The following is a 24,866-nucleotide window of genomic DNA, read 5'->3' as shown; positions in this document are numbered from 1 at the left end:
CAAACTTTTGTCATTGTCCAAGTCTTCTTTGTTCTTAGTGTTTCTTAGTAGTAGATGGTGTGCCAAGACACATCAGTGTCTCAATGGGTAGGATTGCAGTTAGCACCTGGTTGCTAACCCTCAGGCAGCAGCTGGGTATGTTATGTATTTCAGCCCCTTCCAGGAAGAAACTGGGAGATGAGCTTTTTTGCCTGTTCCTCTGTGCTAGCCACTGGGTTATGTTTCTGTGCCCAGTAAGAACTCTTTCTTTGTTTGCTAAATTTCTGTGGTACTTGTGAATGCAAGCCCAAGTGATCAGGAGACTTATTCTTTGGGTGGCTGTCACAAAAGCTGTGGCTTTAAATAAGCTATACAAGCTCCTTCCAGGCAGATACTGGTGATTTGGTTTTACTGGAGTGGGCTGGAGTTCTGGAGAAAGCCTGAGAGATGTGTTCAGTCTTCCCAGGTCTCTGGGGAAGATCACAGCCTGCCTGTCGATGCCTGCTAGATTAGAAGCCTTGCCCTAAAGTGGTATCTTTTAAGGTAAGCAGATAAACCTTTTTCAGGGAACTAATGAGATTAAGAGATTTTGCCTGGTCACTACTTGCTTAGCCCTGGGGTGATAGGCAGTTAAGAATTGTTTCTTTGTTTACTAAAGTCCTACTGGTTTCTTGAATGGAAGGAAGCCCCTTTGGCTATGAGTGTGAGGGCATCCAGTGACATATTCTTTGGGTGGCAGCTATAATAGCTGGGGCACACCATCTCCTTCTAGGGAGATATGATGTGCTGGAGTGGTTTGGAAAAAGGCAGGAGAGGTCTCCTCTGGCTTTCTCACTTTCTGGAGCGGTTTGCAGCCAGCCGCTGAAGTCTGCTGGAATTATAAGCCTGGATCTCAGGAAGGAGCTTGTCAAGTGTGCAGATAAACCTTTTTCTGGGAAAGGCTGGAAGATAGATGATTTACATACTCCATGATGAACGCTGAGGGGTAGCTGTGGTGAGTGCTACACACCCGTTAAGAATTTGCTTATGTCATGTTTGCTATAGTGTTGTGGGTCTCCTGGACACAGGCCCTGTTGGCTTTCAGAGCTGTGTTTTTGGGAACTTACCTGTCTAGTGAGGGCCCTGAAAATTGGGAGTGCTGGATATGCAGTACAAACCATTTGCTCCTCAGGTCAAAACTAGGAATTGGGGGTTCCCACCCAACTATATGGCACTGTGCTAAGGGGGGAGGAATGTGTTTATGGTAAGAGTATGTCATAGCCTTTCCTACCTGTTCCAGTGTGGGTGTTTTCTCAATTATCTAGTATGTAGGAGTCACTCAGCTAGTTTCTGAACCTCTTTCAGAGGGAATGCTGCAAATGTAGCTGTACATATGGTGTGTCTGTGGGAAGAGGAGGCCTCAGGAGCCTTCCGTATTGCCATCTTACTCAACCCTGTGGAACAACAAAAAGAGCAACATTACTGTCTTATTTTGACACTGACCTAAGCAAAACCATTAGAAGCAACTAGTAGGAATACACACACACACACACACACATACATACATACACACACGCACATACACATACACATCTGACAGCCAAATAAAAAATTACTTTTGGATCATCAACTATTTTAATTTTATTGTATAACATTTTATACACCACTGGCACCATTGATTGAGTCTGTACTCTTTGGCAGCCCAGCATCTGAGCCCCGTGTGTGTGGGTGTGGGGGGGTATTTCCCACCTTACGAGGTATGGTACTAGGCACAGGCCACCATCCTCTAAAGAATGTGGAAAAAAAAACCCCATAAAGCCCAACGCAAAAAAACACAACAAAACCCAGATAAGGTGTTTCAAGGTGTTTCAGTCTGTTTTGCAGCTAGGAAATGGGCATATGATCTAAGCTCTGACTTCGATGCACTTGTCCTATACTTTGAATGAGCAGTTAGTGAAGCCAAAGAAAGAATACAGAGCATCTATTGTAGTTGCAGGCAGTTGTAGGAGCTGTAGCAGGATTGAATTTTCAGGGACAGTAATGTTAGTGATGCCAGAGGAGGTATTTTACTGTCCAGGAGTGGAGATGGTGAAGCTGCCTCCTTGGCCCCTCTGGCCAACTTAGTAGTCTTTAACTTTTAGCAAGCACCTTTAGTCCACGTGATTGGTTAAACCTTTCTTTGTGTAGCTATAGATCATGCATTGTTTCCCAGAAAGACTCAGAACCAAACCCTCTTGCACAGACTCTGAGGACCATGATGATATCTGTAGCTGGCACCATTGAGTCTGCAAGTAATCAAGAAGTGTTAACAGACCACTGTGCTCCCCTTTTACTGATTTTTAGAAAAAAATTTAAATTAAAAAAATTTTTTAATTTTACTAAGTTTTTATTTAAATTCCGGTTAGTTAACATAAAGTATAATGTTATTTCCTGGTGTATAATATAGTCATTCCACATTTCCATAAAACACCCAGTGCTCCTCACAAAGTGCACTCCTTAATCCCCCATCACCTATTTAACCCATCCTCCCACCTACTTCCCCTCTGGTAACCATCAGTTTGTTCTCTATAGTTGGTTTCTTGGTTTTCTTCTCTCTTTTTACCCCCTATGATCATTTGTTTTGTTTCTTAAATTCCACCTATGAGTGAAATGATATGGTATTTATCTTTGACTGACTTATTTTGCTTAGCATAATACTCTCTGGCTCCATCCATGTCATTGCAAATGGCAAGATTTCATTCTTTTTGATGGCCGAGTAATATTCCTGTGTGTGTGTGTGTGTGTGTATGTATACACACACCATATCTTCTTTATCCATTCACCAGTTGATGGACACTTGGGCTGTTTCCATAATATTGGCTATTGGTGATAATGCTGCTATAAACATCATGGTGCATGTATCCCTTTGAATTAGTATATTTGTATTCTTTGGGTAAATACCTAGTAATACAATTGCCGAATCATAGGGTAGTTCTACTTTTAACTTTTTGAGGAATCTTCATATTATTTTCCACAGTAGCTGTACCAGTTTGCATTCCCACCAGCAGTGTAAGAGGGTTCCCTTTTCTCTGCATCCTCACCAACACCTGTTGTTTCCTGTATTGTTAATTTTAGCCGTTTTGACAGGTGTGAGGTGATATCTCATTGTAGTTTTGCTTTGCATTTCCCTGATGAAGAGTGATGTTGAGCATCTTTTCATGTGTCTATTGGCCATCTATATGTCTTCTTTGGAAAAATGTCTTTTCATGTCTTCTGCCCATTTTTTAACTGGATTATTTGTTTTTTGGGTGTTGAGTTTGATAAGTTCTTTATACATTTTGGACACTAATCCTTTATCAGATATGTCATTTGCAAATATTTTTTCCCATTCTGTAGGTTGCCTTTCAGTTTTATTGTTTCCTTTGCTGTGCAGAAGCTTTTTATTTTGATGAAATCCCAGTAGTTTATTTTTGCTTGTTTCCCTTGTCTCTGGAGACATATCTAGTAAGAAATTGCTATGGCTGATGTCAAAGAGGTTACTGCCTCTGTTCTCTTCTAGGATTTTAATGGTTTCCTGTGTCACATTTAGGTCTTCCATCCATTTTGAATTTATTTTTGTGTATGGTGTAAGAAAGTGGTCCAGTTTAGGTTTTTTTTTTTTTTTTTTAAGATTTTATTTATTTATTTGTCAGAGAGAGAGAGCATGCACAAACTGGGGGAGTGGCAAGCAGATGTAAAAGCAGAATCCCTGCTGAGCAAGGAGCCTGATATGGGACTCAATCCCAGGACCCTGGGATCATGACCTGAGCCAAAGGCAGACACTTAACTGACTGAGCCACCCAGTCATCTCCAGTTTATTTTTTTAAACTTTTTTTTTTTTTAAAGTAGGCTCCACACCCAGCATGGGGCTTGAACCCACAATCCTGTGATCAAGAGTTGCATGCTTCACTGACTAAGCTAGCCAGGCTCCTCCACTTTCATTCTTTTGCATGTTGCTATCCAGTTTTCCCAACACCATTTGTTGAAGAGACTTTTTTCCATTGGATATTCTTTCCTGCTTTGTCGAAGATAAATTGACCATATAGTTGTGGTTTTCCCCTTTTAGTGATAACTGCCCTAAATAAAGTTCCTTTAAAAATCTTTGGGTTGGGGTGCCTGGGTGGCTCAGTCAGTTAAGCGGCTGCCTTCGGCTCGGGTCATGATCCTGGGGTCCTGGGATTGAGCCCCACGTCCGGCTTCCTCCTCAGCAGAGAGCCTGCTTCTCCCTCGCCCTCTGCCTGCCACTCTGCCTGCCACTCTGCCTACTTGTGCCCTCTCTATCTCTCTGTGAGATAAATAAAATCTTAAAAAAAAAAAATCTTTGGGTTGGGGGAAATCTTTGCGCCAAGCAGAGAAACCTCAGATTTGGTTTTTGCGCAGGAATCCACCTTCTCTCCAGGTGGCCAGCCTCCTGAATAAAGCTCAAATTCCTTTCCAGTTAAAACTCATCTCTTGAATATTGGCTTTGCAAGTGAAGAACAGCTGAACTTGGGTTTTCTGTAACAGTGGTACAATCAGTGGTGTCCAGTGTTGACCTGTGTCAGCAGTCGTGTACTTATTGAAACTAATTATGGCATGGTTTTGACTTGACCTCACAGCCTAGACTATCTTGTTCCTGCAGGTTGCCAGATCTGCTTTCTCAGCCTTCTTGGCAGGTCTGTTGGCTACCCAGTTTTCTTTTATTTTTTATTTATTAAAAAAAATTTTTTTTTAGATTTATTATTTATTTGAGAGAGCATGAGCCGGTGGGGAGGGGCGGGGGGGGGCAGAGGAAGAGGGAGAAGCAGACTCCCTGTTAAGCAGAGAGCCAGTGTGGGGGCTCAATCCCAGATCATGACCTGAGCTGAGAGCCAAAGGTAGATGCTTAACCGACTGAGCCACCTAGGCGTCTCTACGCAGTTTCCTTTTAATACATTTTTTTTCTGTTTAAATTAACCAAAGGTGCTTTCAGTTTCTTGTAACTAAAAATCCTAATTGATGCAATGTTTTTCTTTAGTGCAGCTAATTGAGAGACACTGTTTAGTAGCATCAGTTGCCATAATAACAATCTAAAATGTTCTATTTAAGAAATTACCTTTGACTTCTACATCAGGATCCTTTTTCACTTTTATATGGTAGTAGGCTGATACAGCAGCTGGTCTTGAGTTTTTGTTTTTTTTTAAGATTTTATTTATTTAATTGAGATAGAGCGAGAGAATGAGAGAGAACACAAGCAGGGCAGAGGGACAGAGGAAGAGGGAGAAGCAGTCTCCCCGCTGAGCAGGCGCCAGATGAGGGACTCCATCCCAGGACCCTGACTGAGATCATGACCTGAGCTAAACGTTCAACTGACTGAGCCACCCAGGCGCCCCTTGAGTCCTTAATTGACTTTTCTTAGGCACATAGTGATGGGGATTATGTACTACAGAAATTTGGTGAGAGCCGTAAGAGTGTCCTGGATAATAGAAAGTCAGCCTGGAATGAAAGCACTTGATATTTATGTATATAAAGACTGTATTTAGACTTTGACTTGTCCCTAATTCTGCTGATCTTTATAGTGGGAACTGCTTGTAGAATTGATATCTCTTCTTATTATCTGTATATAAACTGAAATGCTTAATATTGTTGGCTCTGTCATACTTCTTATATTTCTGAACTTTGAAAAGTCACTTTGCTTCTTATGCGAGTTTTTTGTAAATTTTAAATTTTTTTTTTTAAAGATTTTATTTATTTATTTGAGAGAGAGAGAATGAGAGACAGAAAGCAGGAGAGGGAGGAGGGTCAGAGGGAGAAGCAGACTCCCCGCGGAGCAGGGAGCCCGATGTGGGACTCGATCCCGGGACTCCAGGATCATGACCTGAGCCGAAGGCAGTCGCTTAACCAACTGAGCCACCCAGGCGCCCCTGTAAATTTTAAAATGATGGAGAATAAACTAATCTCTAAGATCCTCTCCAGCCTTAACATTTGAGGTGTTAATGAAATGTAATTTACTTCCTTTTTCTTTTCTAAAGTTTGAATCCCAGCAATACACTTACGGTGCTGCATAGAACAGAATAGATTGGGTTCTTTGTTCAATGAGCTCAAAATGGTCAATTAAGACATAGCTTTTGGGAAATATGTTAAAGAACAAGTTCAGTAAGTGGCAAGTGTGAGGGTATTCAGTAACTTATGTAGTTTATGAAAATTTGGAAAAATTTCATTTGGAAAAATGAACAGCTTTGTGTATTCACAGTTGACATACTTGGAAAGCAGTGTAATGCACTGGTTAAAAACTTTAAAATCAGAATTCTTGGATTTGAATCTCCAATTTACACCAATCAGCAATATGACTGTGGGCAAGTTACTTAACCTCTCTTAGTTTCTCCATCAGTAAAATGGGGATAAAAATAGGTCTTACCTTATGGAGTTGCTGTGAAGATTAAATGAATTTATACATATAAAGTGTCCAAAACATTTAGGGTGGTGCAAGATATATAGTACTTGTTAATTAGCCGTTTTTATTTTCATGTTCTTATATTATCTCATATAGCTGATATACATTTTATTTATTTTTATTTTACTTATAATTCTTGCACAGATCTTGAATTTGAGACCATAGTTTCATGTATATCCAAAAGCTATATTGTGCAGATCTTTTTAAATTGTCATGAATGTTTTATAGCATTCCATTATTACTAATAGAGCAAATATTTATAACTGTTAAATACTGTACTGTCATTGGGATTCAGTGCAGTGTTTAGCACAAAGATCATAGGTATAAGGCACATCCATAATGACTAGCTATTTTTTTTAAACAAGTTAGTACACATAGCTGATACATTAATATACCTAGAGTTTCTCTAATAATAAACTTAAAATTTCCTTAGATCCAAATAGATTTTGATCTTCTCTCTATTCCCTCCTGATTTTAGTAGAATATTGAAATAATAAGATAAAGCAAGAAAATAGCAGTCTTGACCAAGAATATTGCTATCAGATGAGAATGTTTCAGGGATACATCTTTTCCAATGCATTGCTTTCTCTTTGCTTATATTGATTTTATAATCCAGGTTTATTCATTGTAGGTCTAGAGTCTTTTTTACTATTTCTTGGATTTTCTAAGAAAATTTTGTGAAACAGTATATACTATAAATAACATCTCATAGTTTCTTTTCAGAAAATAATATAATTCTTACTATACTTTTTTTTTTTTTTAAAGATTTTATTTATTTATTTGACAGAGACACAGCGAGAGAGGGAACACAAGCAGGGGGAGTGGGAGAGGGAGAAGCAGGCCTCCCGCGGAGCAGGGAGCCCGATGCGGGGCTCGATCCCAGGACCCCGGGATCATGACCTGAGCCGAAGGCAGACGCTTAACGGCTGAGCCACCCAGGCGCCCCTTTACTATACTTTTAGATTTTAATTTCAAGTCGTCAATTCAGCTAAAATGGCAATCATTTTAGGGACTATTTCTTTAATCATAATATCTTTTGTCTTGCTTCCTTTTTCAGTACCAGGGTTCTGATCAAGCAGGAAAGGAGAAAGCAAAAGGTAAAGTAAATATATTTTTATTTATATTAGCCTTGTGAGAACAGTGATCTTTTGAAGTGTTTTTTGAAGGTTAATAAATTCACCTAAGTAACTGGAAGGCCATCCAGTCTTCTCTGTCTTGTAGATAGTTTGATCAGCCAACCATTTTCTTAGGCAGGGACTTAAAGATCATTGTTGATTCTTGTTGTCATTCTAGTTCTAAAATATATCCCACTCTTTTAAGGGAAGTCTGATCACTTCTCACTACCTGTCCTACGAGTACCCTGATTCAAATAATCATTTTTTAGTTTTTTTTTTTACATTGGTTTTATTATATAAAGTTGAGCATGTATATATCTTACAGCCGAGCAGTATATATTCAAGAGAAACTCTTCCACATGTGTACTTTGAGACATATACAAGCTTGTTTGGATCATTGTTGTTAAGTAGCAAAAAAGAAAGAGAAGAAGGCAAAAGGGAGGAAGCAGAGGGGCAGGAGTATGGGGAGGGAAGGGGACCACCCAAATGTCCATTAGCAGTAGAATGGTTAAACAAATTGTGGCATACCCAAGTAATTATGTAGCAGTGAAAATGTATCAGTGTGTATTCACAGTTGACATACTTGGAAAGCAGTGTAATGCACTGGTTAAAAACTTTAAAATCAGAATTCTTGGATTTGAATCTCCAATTTACACCAATCAGCAATGTGACTGTGGGCAAGTTACTTAACCTCTGTAATTAATGTAGATTAATTAATGTAGATGAATCCCCAAAATAAAACGTTGACCAAATGAAGCAACTCAATGAATATAAGCAGTAAGATTCCATTTACAAAGTGTTCCAAAACAGAAAAAATATGTTCAAAGCTCATAAAATTTAAAGAAAAGTTATTAGTGAAATGATGTCTCATTGTAAATTTAACTCCTATTTTCTTGATTACTAGTGAGGTTATCTGAAATTTTCATCCATGTTTCCTCTTTTGTGAAGTACTTTTCCAAGTATTTTTTCCATTTTTAATTTAATGTTGTCTTTTTCTTATTGTCTTTATATATTTAGAATTCTTTGGTTACTCTGTAGCTTTTATTTTTACTTTCTTAATGCTGTCTTTTAAGGCAAGTTCTTAATTTTAATGTAATCAAATTTATCAGTGTTTTTCTGCTTTAACTTTTATTCCTATGTAGTCTGTTCTTCACACAGCAATTAATAGGATCTTTTAAGAGCACAAATCAGAATTTTCGTTCCCCTGCTTAAAAGCTTCAGTTGTTTTTCATTGCTTTTAGAATAATACCTGACTTAACCATAGCCTAGAAGGACCTGAAGGATCTACACCCTGCCTACTTCTCTGATTTTCTTACTACTTGCCCAGTTCATTTTATTTTAGCTACACTGACCTTCTTTCTGCCATTCTTCTTCTCTTTGTCCGGAATATTCTTCCTCAAGATACTTGCGTGTGTGGCTTGTCAACATTTAGGTTTTAGCTCAAGTATCTCCTCTTAGATTGGCTTTCTCTGATCACAGCATCTAAGTAGCTTCCCACCCTCCAGTTTCCTTCTAGGACCATTTCTTACCACTCTTCTCTTTCATAATCTGGTATTTTCTTATAAATTTGTTTCCTCTGTTCTCCCCCCACCTTCATTAACATATATTCATCAGAAGAGGGATTTTATTATTTTTGTTTATTTTGTATCTCCCATGCCTAGAATTGTGCCAAGCAATAACATAGGCATTCAATAAATAAACTATAATCTGTCCCGAGATTTTTTTTTTTAGTATTCTAACTCTGGATCATTCTTGTGAATATTTATAAGAAAGGGAAGGACATATGGCCCTTCCCTGAACTGTCGATCCCTAGTTATGTCACTTTCCTATTCTTTGAAAATGTCATACCTTCCCTTGAATATTTCATGCCTCCTTTAAACCACTCTTCCCCAACCCTGTTTTTAATCTCTTCACACTCATTAGATGACCTTGTCTTACATTTCAGAGGAAATAGAAGCTATCAGATGAGAATTATCTCATGTTATCTACTACCAGTTCTATAAACTATCTTACATCTTCACTGATCTTCTCTTTCCCTTCTGTGATTGTGGAAGTAGTTTCCTTTTGTCAAGGGAAGGTCTATTTGCAGTCTGGATTCCATTTTTCTCAAGAACTTCACTGCATCAGTTACTTCCTCTCTTTCTTGTATTCTCAACCAGTCACTGTCAGCTGGAGGCTTTCCACTGATATTCAGACATACTCAATTTTCTGCTATTAAAACAAGTAAAGCCCTCTCTGGATCCTTTCCCTTTCTTGCTATGCCCCTTCACTTTTATCTCTCATTCACTTCTCAGTCCACTCAACAGTATAGCTTTTGCTAATGGCAGAGTAGCAGACATGGAAGGATAATAAAGGAAATTAAATTGAGTCTGGGGGGAGTTAGTCTCACACAGCTGCTTTTTCTTATCCTCTTCTCATTTTAGTTGACTTTTTTTTTTTTTTTAAAGATTTTATTTATTTATTTGACAGAGAGAGAGACACAGCGAGAGAGGGAACACAAGCAGGGGGAGTGGGAGAGGGAGAAGCAGGCTTCCTGCTGAGCAGAGAGCCCGCCTGATGCAGGGCTCAATCCCAGGACCCTGAGATCATGACCTGAGCTGAAGATAGACGCTTAATGACTGAGCCACTCAGGCGCCCCTCAGTTGACTTTTAATGGTACTCAGCTGTGCATATCTTAAAGGCTTTTTATATCTGTAAGATAGCATACTCTGGGGGCGCCTGGGTGGCTCAGTCGTTAAGCGTCTGCCTTCGGCTCAGGTCATGATCCCAGGGTCCTGGGATCGAGCCCCACATCGGGCTCCCTGCTCCACGGGAAGCCAGCTTCTCCCTCTCCCACTCCCCCTGCTTGTGTTCCCTCTCTCTCGCTGTGCCTCTCTGTCAAATAAATAAAATCTTTTTTTTTTTTAATTTTAAAGATTTTATTCATTTATTGACAGAGAGAGAGAGAGAACAAGTAGGCAGAGAGGCAGGCAGAGGGAGAGGGAGAAGCAGGCTTCCCGCTGAGCAGGGAGCCAGATGCGGGGCTCGATCCCAGGACCCCGGGATCATGACCTGAGCCGAAGGCAGCGGCTTAACCGACTGAGCCACCCAGGCGCTCCCAAATAAATAAAATCTTAAAAAAAAAAAAAAAAAAGATAGCATACTCTGTAGAAAAACAAGTTTTTAACTTGTCAGGTTTGTTTTATCACATTTTTAAAAAGCTTTATATTTCTGATAATTTTTAATCTTTTGATACCTAGTAATGCCTTCATAAAGTTCTATTTTAAAGGCATTACATTTACCAAAAAGATTTTAAGAGGCTGTGAAATTAAGAGTCTTTAGGCAAACTATGTCATCATGATTGATTTTAATTTATATGTAAGCATATAAAGGGGGTGTCAAAAATATAAAAATGTCAAGTCAATTAATTATTAAATGGCCTTATTGCTTTTTATTTTTTTGATTTGCCTAATAACTTTTGTTATAATAACTTTTATTTTTAATTATTTTAGGAATATTTTGAAAAGAAAAGGTTAAAATCAAAAATGAAATTACTGGGAGTTTCATCCCCTGTCAAAAATTCCACTGTCAGTTTAGACCTCCTTAACCTATATATGGTAAATCACATATCTTGCCAGAAGAAAACACCTGGTAAGTCTTTCCATTAGCATTTTGTTTGACTCTAATGTGATCATAACATTCAGTTTTCTAATAAATTTATAATTTTAGAACTCAGAGGATATGGAAAGTAAACTAATTTTAAAACTTGGCTGCCTTCTTAAATTAGTTACTTTTTGATTAAAGTACCTTTGTCACTTTTTGCTTAAAATCTTTTTTTTTTGCTTATTCTATTTTTAAGTTATGTTGTTATATAGAATTAATTTTATAAGGTATGGTCAAAGTTATTATATTGTAGTTGTTTTAGTTACTACATTAATCTACGTAGGCTGATAGTTACCAAAGTTTAGCTAAAAGAGCAGGGAATAAATGTCTTTACTATCTTAAAGTATTTAGAGAATTTGTTTGAAAGGAGGCACTGAAAAAGATTTTTGCCTCAATGATTAGTTTCCTGTATCACAACTTGAATGATTTCTTAGGCATTCTTGGAATGTTAACTATAGTAGTCTAATACTTCAAAATAAAGTTCATTTTGCCTGTATTTTGAGCCTTCAAGCGAATAAAAAGTTTAATCAGAATATTTTTTTTTTCTCAAGGGAACTTGTGTCTGATATTTAATTTTTAAAATAAGTACTAAAATGAGAGCTTAAGAAATAAGATAGTTCATAAAGGAAGGATAGAAATTGATCGTAAGTGCTGTTAGTATATTCTGTTTTCCTTTCTCTGCCATTTTTATTCCTTAATGCAGACAGCGGTTCACACAAGCAAATTTAGTTATACGTTAGATCTAATTATGCTCTTTATGGACTTTAGGAATAAAAGTTTTGTTGTAAATCTGTTTGATGTATTTACCTTCTTTTTCTTCACTTATGTAATATAGTGTTGTCAGCCACAGTCATGACATTTGACATTAGATCCTCATACCTTGTTCATCTTATAGCTAAAGTTTGACCTGTTACCAACCTGTATTTCCCCTATTCCCTGGTCCCCGGCCCCTGACGACCACTTTAGTACTCCCTGTTTCTGTGAGTTTGATTTTCTTTTTTAGATTCCACATGTAAGTGATACCATGCATTATTTGTCTTTCTCTAGCTTATTTCAGTTAACATAATGCCTTTAAGGTCCATCCAAGCGGTCATAAGTGGCAGGATTTCCTTAATGTTCATGGCTGAAGAATATTTCATCATATGTATATATCTCACCTGTTCTTTTTCCAGTCATCCATTGACAGACATGAGGTTATTTTCATATCTTATATCTAGCCCATTGTGAATGATGCTCCTGTGAACATGGGACATGGGAGTACAGATATCTCCTTATGATTCTGTTTTCATTTCCTTTGGATATATACTGAGAAATGGGACTGCTGAATTATGTAGTTTTTCTTTTAATTTTTTGAGGAACATACATTATGTTCTCCATAGTTACTCCACCCATTTGCATTCCTATCAACTGTGCACAAGGGTTCCCTTTTTCCACATCCTTCCCAACACTTGTTATCTCTTGCCTTTTTGATGATAGTCATTCTAACAGGTGTGAGGTGATAATCTCATTGTGGTTTTGATTTGTATTTCCCTGAAAATTAGTGATGGGCACCTTTTCATATGTCTGTTGGCCATTTGTATGTTTTCTTTGGAAAAATGTCTGTTCATTTCCACTGTCCATTTACAAAATTAGATTGTTCATTTTTTGCTAAGAGTTGTATGAGTTTGTTATATATTTTGCAACTTGAGCCCTTATCAGGTATATGGTTTGCAAATATTTTCTCCCATTCCATAGTTTGTCTTTTCATTTTGGTAATGATTTTCTTTGCTGTGTAGAAGATTTTTAGTTTGATGTAGTTCCCATGTTTGTTTTTGCTTTTGTTGCCTTTGCTTTTGGTGTCAAATCCAAAAAATCATTGCCTAGACTGATGCCAAGGAACTTACCCCTTATGTTTTCTTCTAGTTTTATGGTTTTAGGTCTTATATTCAACTCTTTAATCCATTTTGAGTTGAATTTTGTGTATGTTGTAAGATAGGGGACCAATTTCACTCTTTTTCATGAGGCTGTCAATGATGTATTTGCCTTTATATATTTCCTTTCTTCCTCACTTTCTTTTCATTTATACGTTCAACATGTTTATTGAGTACCTCCATTATTGAGTACTTCCATTAAGTAGTGTATTGGATGCTGAGAATAGAATAGAAAATGATGGGGTCAGGACACACTGTTCCAAAAATAAAGCATGTTGGCATACTAAAGATTTTAAGCTGAAGGAATTTGAGAAGCAGCATGTGCAGGAAGGATCCTCATGTGAGAAGTGTCCTCCCTATACCTGGAGGAAAGGAACATCTTTATCTCCAAGACAGAGGGACACAGAGAAGAATCTAAACAAATAAGCCTTGCTGTTCCCTCCTGTTGGCTAGATTTAGTTCATACCCTTTTTTGTTCGATCACATTTTCCCACTATTTTTCATTCTCCATCAAACCTAGCATAAAAATGCTCAGGTTTAACCACTTCTTTGGGTCTCCATTTCCTTATAAAGTTTTCCATTTAAAATTTATACTAAATAAATTGGTATGTTTTTTCTCTCACTAATCTGTCTTTTGTTATAGAGTTCCTAGCTGAGAATTTAGAAAAAGCGTAAGTTTATTAGTGATGGTATTAGGAGGTGGGGCCTTTAGGAGGTGGTTAGGTCATGATGGTGGAGCCTTCATGAATGGAGTTAAGTGGTGGAGGTGGTTAGGTCTTTTATAAAGAGACCCCAGAGAGCTCTCTTTGCTCCTTTCACTGTGTGAGGACACAGGGAGAAGACAGCTCTCTGTGAACCAGGACTCAGGCTCTCACCAGACCCTGAGTTTGAGAGCGCTTTGATCTTGGACTGCCTGGCTGAGAAATAAATTTCTGTTGTTTTAACTACCCAGTCTATGGTATTATGTTAGAGCAGCCTGAATGGACTAAGACATTTTACTAAAAGGAAGGGCAGTGGTGCAGCTGGGCCTCAGAGACTGCTTGAATCAGGGACTTGCATACCACCAAGATTTTTTTCTCACTTTAGATAGTAACTTTATTCTCTCAGATTGTCTTTTTCATTCAGGCTTAAAACATGACCTTAAAAAATTAATATTGCTCATCTCTCCTGTTTTGCCACAAGGGAAACACTGAGAGTTGTTTCTTTTGTTCTGAGTTTTTAAATTTTACTGGAAGTATGTTACCTTGCCCTACTGGTGCCAGGTCCTAGCAATGGAACAATTATTTATAACCACAGAGATGTGATTCTATTATTGGTTCATCTTGGGTCAGATGGTTCCCCTTAAGTCAATTATTTTTTCTAGAGACAGGGTTTTATAAGAAGATAGGAAGTTCTCTAGTAGAACTGTATAGTTGGGGCACCTCGGTGGCTCAGCTGGTTAAGCATCCAACTCTTGGTTTCAGCTCAGGTCATGATCCTGTGGTCATGGGATCAAGCTCCACACCAGGCTCTGTGCTCATTGCAAAGTCTACTTAGAGTCTCTCTCCCTCTCCTTCCTGCTCTCTCTCTCTCCCGCTCGCTCTCAAATAAATAAATAAATAAATAAATATATAACTTTTAAAAAAGCACAGAAGAGCCCCTGTGTAGTTGGTATGTGTGTAAAAAAGCATTACCCAGAAAAGGAGAGTGGTTAAAAAGTACTGAGCAGACCAAATAGTGATATCTTGTATAAGGAGAGAAAAGGCTTCTGTTTCCATAAAGTTTAAAGATCTAGTAAGAGAGAGAGAATTAATCAGGTACAATAAACCATGGTAAGTGCTATAATAGAGAACATAGAACTGAATCAGTATAGCCCCTTTCATGAGGACTATGTAAGATAATGAAAAAGATGATTTGAATTATCTGTGATAGGTTTTAGTACTTTAATGACTTCTAGCATATATAGAATATAGGTAGTTTTAGGAAATTTCTAAGATGTACACTTATTTAATGAACATTGTATATCAAACGTTGCTTTTAAAAGATTTTATTATTTTTAATTATAACTTTTTTCATTATAGAAACTGTGAGAAAACCAATCCACGTGAATATGCATAGAGACGTAAAAATGCCCCTAAGAAAGCATAATTTAGAACTTCCAATGACACCTCACTGTGTACCATCTAACCTCTGCATTGATGATATAGACAACAGGTATATTTTATCAAGGTGGTATATTATTTAGGTATTTCAACGGGTCATCATCAGTACTGTTTTATTCATTAGAAAATATGCAGAGGACTTTTCTTCTAGCTCTAGTTTTTGTTTGGCTGTTAACAGTATTATTAAACCATTAAGACTTTTATCAAATGAGCTAATGTCCATACTAAGTGTTTTGTATGCATAGTTTGACTTTCCTTATCCTCAAAATGTTTCTGTAGTAATAATACAATTTTTAAAAAAATTTGAGAATGATTTAGAGTTCTGTATGTTTTCATGTATTTCTATAGAACAGTATGAGTTTTAAATATATGTAAAAAGGTAGTCAAATTTATTATCAGCTTTTTTTTTTAACCTTACATTTTTCTTTTCATTTTTATATACTGTCAAGACTAGGCAGCAAGAAACAACTTGCCCCAGTTCAGGTGAGACTTAAAATTTTTTTTAAGTTACTTTAACAATTGTGGAATGCTACCAAATGATAGAAATTTTTCGAATATCAGGGAAAATTATTCTTTAAAAAATTTTTTTACAGTCTTTAAAAATTATTTTTAAAGTTTTCAATATATAGAACTTATACCTTAGGTATATTTTAACTGATTGCTTAAAGAAACCCTTTGGAGTTCTGGTAATGTAGATTAGGCCTGTGTGTACATAACATTTGTTACTGATGAGCTGCAAAAGATAATTCATTTGGGTATTCCTGCTTTGGGTTTATGTGATCATTGAGAAATTCATCTCTTCTAGCATAGTGACCATATGATTTTATATCAAATTGTGATTTTCAACATTTACACTGATAATAATAATCTTGGGAGATTATTTTTCTTTCAAGTATTGCACATGATTTTTTTAGTAAATAAAATTTTAATCAATTAGAAAATATATAGATTGTGATTAAACCTTGAAATTTTAAGATCCAATGCTATATTATAATATATTTTTTAAAGATTTATTTATTTTAGAGAGAGAGCGAGCACGGGACTGGGAGGGGCAGAGGGCGAGACAGAGGGAATCTTAGGCAAACTCTGTGCTGAGTGTGGAGCCTAACACGGGGCTCAGTCTCACGAGACTGAGATCATGCATGACCTGAGCCGAAACCAACAGCCAGATGCTTAACTGACTGTGCCACCCAGGTGCCTCAGGTCCAATGCTATATTATTGATTATTCTTTCTTTGCTTTGAATTGCCAAAATTAAACTGCATGAATGGCAATGATACTAAAATTTCTTGGAAGTCTTTTTACCTGAATTGTGGGTCCGTGAAACTTAGATTTCTTGTCATTTGGAGATGGCATGAAGCTTGGAGGTTGAGGGGACCAGTTGTGAGAAAGGCAGATGGAAAGGAGCTCTTCAGTATAATTTTAGTTGATAACCTCTCTTGTCTTAGTAAGTCCTCTGAATTACTGATAACTTGCTTTTCCTTGGAGCTTTTTCTGCAGTCTGTGACCTTTTTCATTCCTATTTTGACTTTCCTCTTCTCAAGTTTATATATTTTAGCAGATCAAATGGTTTTATCTACTTTTCCTATAGTTGTTACAAGTCATGGACTCATATAGAATGTTTAAACCTCAGTTCAACAGAATAGAAAATTGTAGTTTTGCTCAACCATCTTTTTCAGCAGAATTATCTTCTAACAGGAATATTACAAAACAAAATGTCATTCTCAGAATAGCACCTAGTCCTCAGAAAGTTGCATGTGAAAAAAAGCAGAATGAGCAGATACATTTGAATCACTAGTCTTAGCATTTTATATCATTGTATTTTTATGATATGCTCTTTTTTTCTGTTCTTATGGATTTAAAAAATACTAGTTGTGAATTGCTATAGACACAGACAAATTAGGATATCAGTTAAGTATAATAATTCTTCTTTGGTCAAAATTTGTCTGCTCTGTAGAAGATTATGAATCCAAAAATTGGAATCTTTTTAAAAAATCTTTGAAATCATCATTCTTTTATAAAATTACTGATAGTGAAATTGAAAATAGTTCAGTGTGTTTATATAATAGTTGATGATTGTAATCACAGTAAATAACTAGTTGGTGATGTCATGGTGGCCCCAATAGTCATGATATGGAAAGGGCCCTGTGAATTGCAGTATATAATCTCAGTGATGTCGTAGTAGCCCGTTAAAGAATGAGTTGTGATGGTTTGATTCTTTTTATGATTTGACAGATGACAACTGGTTATATGCACTTGAATTAAAACTATACAAATGTGTTTATATAGATAGAGATGTGTAGTACTAAAATATTGTTTAGTCATTGTATTTTCTAAAGTTAAAAATCTAAAAAATCCAGATTTTAAAATTCTGAAATATATCTGCCATAAACTATAAAAAGTAGTCATTTTATTAGATTATATAGAGTTTAAAAAATAAATAAGTAAATGAAATTATTATTATACTAATGTATGATGGTAGTGGGGAAAATGGTTATAAACATGGTGTCTTGTTAATGGGAATACTCAGTTTTGAATTTCTTCCATTTTTAGCATGCATTCGTTTTATGCCATATTTATGTATTTATCATTTATAAACAAATTTATAATTTACAAATTTTATAAGTTATGATTACACATGGTACATTATATATAATATATAGTGATATCAATGATATGATTCAGTTTTATGAAAGTATTTATGAAAGTATGTTTTCTGTTTTTCAGAGAAGAGAAAATAAAGTATTATATTTCCAGTGATAGATGTTAGCCTTATTAATTTAAGGACCCATTAACTTTGGAATGATGCAATGAAAAACATTTAGTTATTCAGTTTGTATTTTATAAGACTAAAATTTGCATCCTAGATAGTTTATAGGATAGAGAATGTGTAACTCTCTGTAATCTCTACTTAAATAATCTCCTACTTTTAGGCTGCAGGTTAATGATTATCTTCAGAGGGGTAATAATGTTTGTTTGTTTTAAAGATTTTATTTATTTATTTTGTCAGAGAGAGAGAGAGTGTGTGCTCACTTGAGCACAAGCAGAGGGATTGGCAGGCAGAGGGAGAAGCAGGCTCCCCGCTGAGCAGGGAGCCCAATGCAGGACTCGATCCCAGGACCCTGGGATCTTGATCTGAGCCGAAGGCAAACGCTCAACGACTGAGCCACCCAGGAGTCCCAGTAATGTTATACTTTTTTTTTTTTTAATATTTTATTTATTTATTTGACAGAGAGATTGATAGCGAGAGAGGGAACACAAGCAGAGGGAGTGGGTGGGAGAGGGAGAAGCAGGCTTCCCGCTGAGCAGGGAGCCCGATGCGGGGCTCGATCCCAGGATCCTGGGATCATGACCTGAGCCGAAGGCAGACGCTTAACGACTGAGCCACCCAGGCGCCCCCCAATAATGTTATACTTAATACACAGAAGAGAAAATTAAAAAGAAAGGCTGATGTTCCTGTTCAAGGTGTAGTGGTACATTGTGAAGTATTAGAAAAGTGTTTAATTGCTTATTTGGAGGGATTTCAAGAAAAGTGAGAATTAAAATGAAACTATAAAATACAACAGAAAATGAGTTCAAACAACAGGTTAGAAGAAAAAGTGGGTTGGGGCTCACTGATCCCTAGAGAAGTTAATATTGAGCCAACATAAAGTATTCTCATCTCTTTTGGTTTGTTTGTTTCTCACTTCATGGGATGACTTTGTCTCTGTACCTCTGTCACTCTTTCTCTGAGGCTGAGCTATGAGATGTATTACCAGACTTTATTTCCAGGTCTCCCTGACTTTGGACTCCCCCCTTTTTTCCCCTAAGACTTTCAATATCTCTTTTTGTCTTCTTTTTTTCCAGTTTTGTGTCATTGATTGTTTTTGGACTTCTCATTTCTGTTTCATGGCTAGTAAATAAAATATGTTACAGATATAAATTATTATTGCTGGATAGATTAGTGTTGGGCCACTATAACATCTTACAGTTATGTGGTACCTTCCACATTAACAAATGGATTACCTCATCTGTTTTCCACAAGTCTTTCCATACGTTCCCCATTTTGCACTCAATGATACTGATATTCAGAAAGATTAAAGGAACGTTCTTTAAAATTACTCAGTAAATGGATAAAACAGATAAATACAACTGTTTTTTGGGGAAAAATTACTTTCTTTCAGAGATCATTTGCTCAAGATCCTGGTGTCCTGGGTATAATATATAAGTTATTTATAATTATAATATATTGTTTATAATTAATAATATATTTTAAAATTTTATTTAATTATATTTATAATATATATTAGTTATAATTAATAATATATGTATTTTAACTTCTGAGGAAATGGTTAGCACATCATAGTATCAATTCTGTTATTTTAACAATCATTTAAATATTGATATTGCTTTGACTGTTAGCACAATATTTGTTTTGTTTTCAATAAGGACACAGTTACTTTGTTTTAAACTAGAAAATTCATTTTTTTTTTGCATATGGATATCCACTTAGATGACATTTTATGGTAAGTAATTTGAATTGTATACATGTATGTACATTTACCATTTTGGCAGGTTCTTCTTTCTTTTTCAGCTCAGTAAAGTTAATTATTCTAATTCCTTGGTTTCCAAATTAAATGAAAATCAAGATGCTCTCAGTCCAACATATAAAACAGTACAATTTAGGTCATTATTCGAAAGATTAAACAGGTAAGCAAAGATTTTTGAAGATTTTATTTATTATTTATTATTTATTTATGAGAGAGAAAGAGAGTGTGAGAGAGAGGGAGGGGCAGGCTGAGCTGAGCAAGGAACTCGATGTGGGACTCGATCCCAGGACCCTGGTATCATGACCTGAGCTGAGGGCAGACGCTTAACCGACTGAGCCACCCAGACATCCCAAGCAAATATTTTTGAAGGAAATAAAGAAGTTGCAGCATTCTTTCTTTGAGTTATTAATTCAGTTTTAATGGACAAATATTTTTTAGAAATGTAGACAAACCTAAGTAATACTTCTAGAAAAAAAATACTAGAAGTTAAATGTAGCATTTAATTAACAATTTTAAGTAATTATTTTCTAATGTGCACATCTACTTTTCATTCATTAAAAAAATATTTTGAGCCAAGGTGCATTGCATTTGTTTTATAATCTCCATGAAATACTAGTTCTTTTTCTGTATCATAAACATACTGATTTATTTTTCTTATTTATGGTAGTTGATCAGTGCCCCCTTTTATTTTCTAGTTGTCTGTATATAAATCCTGGTTCATTGTTTTAAAATGCATTAAACTTATAAAACCAGTTTGAATCACTCCTAGTAATCATGGTGAGAAACCTTGACTCTGTAATCCTATCCCAGTCTTTGTCATTTTAGTAAATGACACGACTATTCACTCAGTAGCCAACACCAAATAAAAGTCCTTGATTGCTTCCTTTTCTTCAACTCCCAATTATCCATTTCATCAACAAAGTTTGGACAATTCTGTATTCTAATAAGCTTTAAAGTTACCTATTCACCTTTCCACCTCTATAGGTTCCATCCCAGTCTTAAGCCACTACTGCCTCTTGCCTGGAGAATTGTAATAACCATGTAACAGTTCATTTTGTTTTCTGTTTTCCTGAGATCCATTTTTTTTTTTTTTACAGCTCTATTAATGTATAATCAGCATGCAACAAACTGAATTTATCTAAAATGTGCACTTTGATAAGTTCTGACCTGTTCAAATATAATGAGCATATTCATCATCACCAGTAGTTTCTTTGGGCATCTTTGTAATCTCTTCCTCTGGCCATTTCACATCCCTTACTCTCATCCCAAGGCAACAGCTGGTCTGCTTTCTGTCACTGTTGATTAGTCTGTATTTTCTAGAGTTTTATGTAAGTGACATCATATACTTATGTTCTCTGCAGAAATGGGGAGACACTAGTCAGAGTGTACCAACTTCCAGTTATAAGACAAATAAGTTATGGGGATCTAATATACAACGTAGTGACTATAAATAATACTTCATTACATACTTGAAATTTGTTAATACAGTATCTCATAAGTAGAGTCACCACATATACATACAAAGGTAACTATATGAGGTGATGCATATGCTAGTTAGCTTGATTGTGGTAGTCACTTCCACAAATTATACTTACATGAAATCATCATGTTGAACACCTTAAATATATACAAGTTATTTGTTTATTTTTATTTGTCAGTTATATCTCAATAAAGCTGGGGGCGGGGAGGATCATTTCAAACATACTGGAAGGTTTTCTCACATTCTTCCAAGTCTATAGCTCCCACCAGTAATCACCATTCTGCCTCCTGTCACCATACATTAATCAAGCCTGTCTTGGAACTTCATATAAATGGAATTTTAGACAGTGGTCTTCTTTTGGTATGGCGATTCATCCATGCTGTTGCTTGCTATTCCATGTATCAGTACTTAATTCTTTTTCATTTCTGCTTGTTACTGCACTGTATGAATATTATATAATCTATTTTTTTAAGTATAGCTGACATACAGTATTTCATTAGTTGCAGGTGTACATATAATACTCTGTTCTTTTTTTTTTATTATTGTGGACTTGGGGATTTGTGGATTCCACATTTGTGAATTTGCCTATCTGCTAAATTTATTTGTAACTCCAAAATCAATACTTGCGGTACCTGAGCAGTTATTCGCCAACATGTGCTGAGTAGCAAAAAACTCGAGTTGCCTGAGAAACACACTTCCAGTCAAGGTGGGGCAGGATAACACCTTCCTTCTTTCTTGTTTCAGTTCTGATACGGTAAATAAGCTTCTGTTGCACAGCCTATTTAGTGTTATGGTCTTCACATTTTTGAGCTTTTTGGTGGCAGTCTTTCAGTTTCAAGTGGACTTCAGGCTGGTGTATAAGTGCTGTCCAGTTTCCTAAGTACCAGGAAACTGCGATGCACCTTACAGAGAACAGTAGCAGACAGGCTGGGTTCAGGCATGACTTACAACACTGCTGGCCATGAGTTCAATGCGGACTAATCAACAATGTATTAATGCAAGTGGTCTTGCAGTGGCACCTCTGCGGCGCGGGCTCGGACCCTCTCCTTGTGTGGCTCCCAGTGAGGCCGCCCCTCCACACGGCCGCCGGGGGGCCGTGGCCTCGCCACCGTGACTCAGCTTTCCCGCCGTAATATTCTATTCTTAATGGACATCTGGGATAGTTCAGATTTGGGACTATTATGATAAGAAAGCTGCTGTGACATTAAAAAAAATAGGAGAAACACTTCATGCTCATGGATTGGAAGAATCACTAATTTTAAGATGGAAATTTTCCCCAAATTTCTGCCATTCCCTAGCTCCTGGCAGTTCTACTCCTTGCTTCTTGGAATGTCACTTTTTAGAGTCCACATATAGGTGAGGTCATATGGTATTCATCTTTCTGTGTCTGGCTTATTTTACTTAGCATAATGTCATCCATGTTCATCCATATTGTCACAAATGGCATGATTTCCTTCTTTTTTTATGGCTGAACAATATTCCATTGTATTTAATCTTCTTTAACTTCTCTTAGTGTATTGTATTATGCTTTCAATAAATAAGCCTTGTGCTTCCTTGGCTGAATTTATTCCTAAATATTTTATTCTTTTTATGCTGGTGTGAATGGTATTTATTTTCTTAATTTCATTTTTGGATTGTTCATTGCTAAAATATAGGAATATTTTTTTATATTGATCTTGTCTCCTACGACCTTGCTGAATTCATTATGAGTTGCTAGTGGTTTTATACCATACTGGATTATGTTGTCCATATATACAAGTATTTTTACCTCTCTTTTTTCAGTCAGGATGCCTTTTACTTCTTTTTCTTGTGAACTAGTGACTAGAACCTCTAGCACAGTGTTGAACAGCAAGCAGGCAGGCAAGAGTGGGCATGCTTGCATTGTTTAAAGAAAAAGCATTTCACTATTATGTTAGCAGTAGGTTTTTTTGTAGGTGTCCTTTATCAGGTTTAGGAACTTCCCTTCTATTCCTAGTTCATTGAAAGTTTTTATCATGGACTTTGTCAAATGTTCTTTCTGTGTCCCTTGAGATTATCATGTAGTTTTTTCCCCTTTATTCTATTAATATATCGTATATTATTTTATTTTCAAGTGTTAAACCATCTTGGGTTCCTGGGATAAAAGCTGTTTGGTCATGGTATATAATCCTCTTCATATATTGTAGGATTTGGTTTGTTATTATTTGGTTGATGACTTTCATGTCTCTATTCATGAAAATTAGTGTGAATTTTTTTTTCTTGTAGTGTCTTTGGTGTCAAAGTAATACTAACCATACAGAATAAGTTGGAAAGTGTGTCATCCTCTATTTAATGAAGGAATTTGTGGAGAATTGGTACAGTTTTTTTCTTTAAGTGTTTTTGCATCTGGGCTTTTCTTCCTGGGAAGACTTTTAACTACTAATTTTGTTTATGTCTGTTCAGATTTTCTAATTTCTTGAGTCAGTTGTAGTAATGTATGTTTTTCTAGGAATTTATCCATTTCATCTAAGTTGTGTGATTTGTTAGCATAAAATTGTTTATAGTATTTCCTTGAAAACCTTTTAATTTCTGTAAAGTCACTAATGATGTCCCTGATGAGCAGGGAGCCTGATGTGGGACTCCATCTCAGGATTCTGGGATCATGACCTGAGCCAGGCAGATGGTCAACCGACTGAGCCACCCAGGCATCCCTGATGTCCCTTCTTTAATTCCAGATCTGTGCCTTTGCTCCTTTTTTTCTTGGTCACTGTAGCTAAAGATTTGCTAATTTTATTGATATTTTTAAAAAACTAAGTTTTGTATTTCTTTAGTCTTCTCTATTATATTTCTGTTCTCCATTCCATTGATTTCTGCCTTAATGTTTATAATTTCCTTCTTCTGCTTGCGTTGGGTTTCGATTGCCTTTTTTTTTTTTTTTTTGGTAGATTCTTAAAGTATAACCTTAACTTACGATTTGATATTTTCTTTCTATTTAGTATAGGCATTTAAAACTATAAATTTCCCTCTAACCAATGCTTAGAGGCCAACCAATGATTACTTGGAGGTTGTGTTTAAACATCTTGAGCAAATAAGGCTTCTTTTTGTGTGCAAGACCTCACATTCAGCCAGGGTTGAGTACATACCTGAGGCCCTCTCCTGAGTGTGTATACAGACTTACACATGTGTGCAGCCTTTCAGACCGCTGGGGTGTTTTGCAATTTATTAGAGTTCATTATGCCTGTTTGTTTCCTGGATCTCTCTATGAAATTTCTGGATGTTTTTTTTGCTTGCTCCAAATATTGCAGCCCCAGTTAGTTGCAGTGTTGGGCTTTCCTGATGGTTTGCTACCAAGGTAATGATTACCTTTGACAAATTCCTGGGCATGGGGCTCCCCTGTCTCACTTCTAGACTACTGAGCCTTAGTAGAGCTACCAGCCATGGAGTAGGGGTGGAAGGAAGGTAGCTTCCTGAAGCTAAAACTCCACAGACTCCCACTGTTCCTGCTAAGGTTTAGTGGTTTTTCTTGAAGTACTGCTTCTCAGTTTATTGCGTGCCTTTGTTACTCTCCAGATTTTGAAATGATTGTTTTTGCAAGTGTTATCTGCTTCTGTCATTACTTTTGGGGGGCAGGATTTATTTGCCAGACTTTCATGCATCATTCCTGAAGTCCTGCCCCACATTGATTAATTTTTAAATGTTAAGTG

At 36.4% G+C, this 24,866-nt stretch overlaps 1 protein-coding gene across 1 annotated transcript in view; it reads left to right on the top strand.

Moving 5' to 3' along the window:
* Nucleotides 1-1,878: 1,878 nt before the first annotated feature.
* The window catches only part of CUNH12orf40 (chromosome unknown C12orf40 homolog), a 71,518-nt gene continuing 48,530 nt past the window's right edge, over nt 1,879-24,866 (top strand). The window contains exons 1-7 of the mRNA XM_035027821.1: nt 1,879-2,019; nt 7,446-7,485; nt 10,999-11,133; nt 15,116-15,263; nt 15,646-15,679; nt 16,787-16,971; nt 19,765-19,884. Coding sequence (XP_034883712.1) covers nt 1,879-2,019; nt 7,446-7,485; nt 10,999-11,133; nt 15,116-15,263; nt 15,646-15,679; nt 16,787-16,971; nt 19,765-19,884 — 803 coding nt within the window. The remainder of the gene's footprint in view (nt 2,020-7,445; nt 7,486-10,998; nt 11,134-15,115; nt 15,264-15,645; nt 15,680-16,786; nt 16,972-19,764; nt 19,885-24,866) is intronic.

The sequence above is a fragment of the Mirounga leonina genome, unplaced genomic scaffold, assembly GCF_011800145.1.
Source record: "Mirounga leonina isolate KUSES-001 unplaced genomic scaffold, KU_Mleo_1.0 Mir_201, whole genome shotgun sequence".
NCBI classification, from domain to species: domain Eukaryota; kingdom Metazoa; phylum Chordata; class Mammalia; order Carnivora; family Phocidae; genus Mirounga; species Mirounga leonina.
The sequence above is the reverse complement of the archived record's forward strand: the minus strand, read 5'-3'. Positions and strand labels throughout refer to the sequence as shown.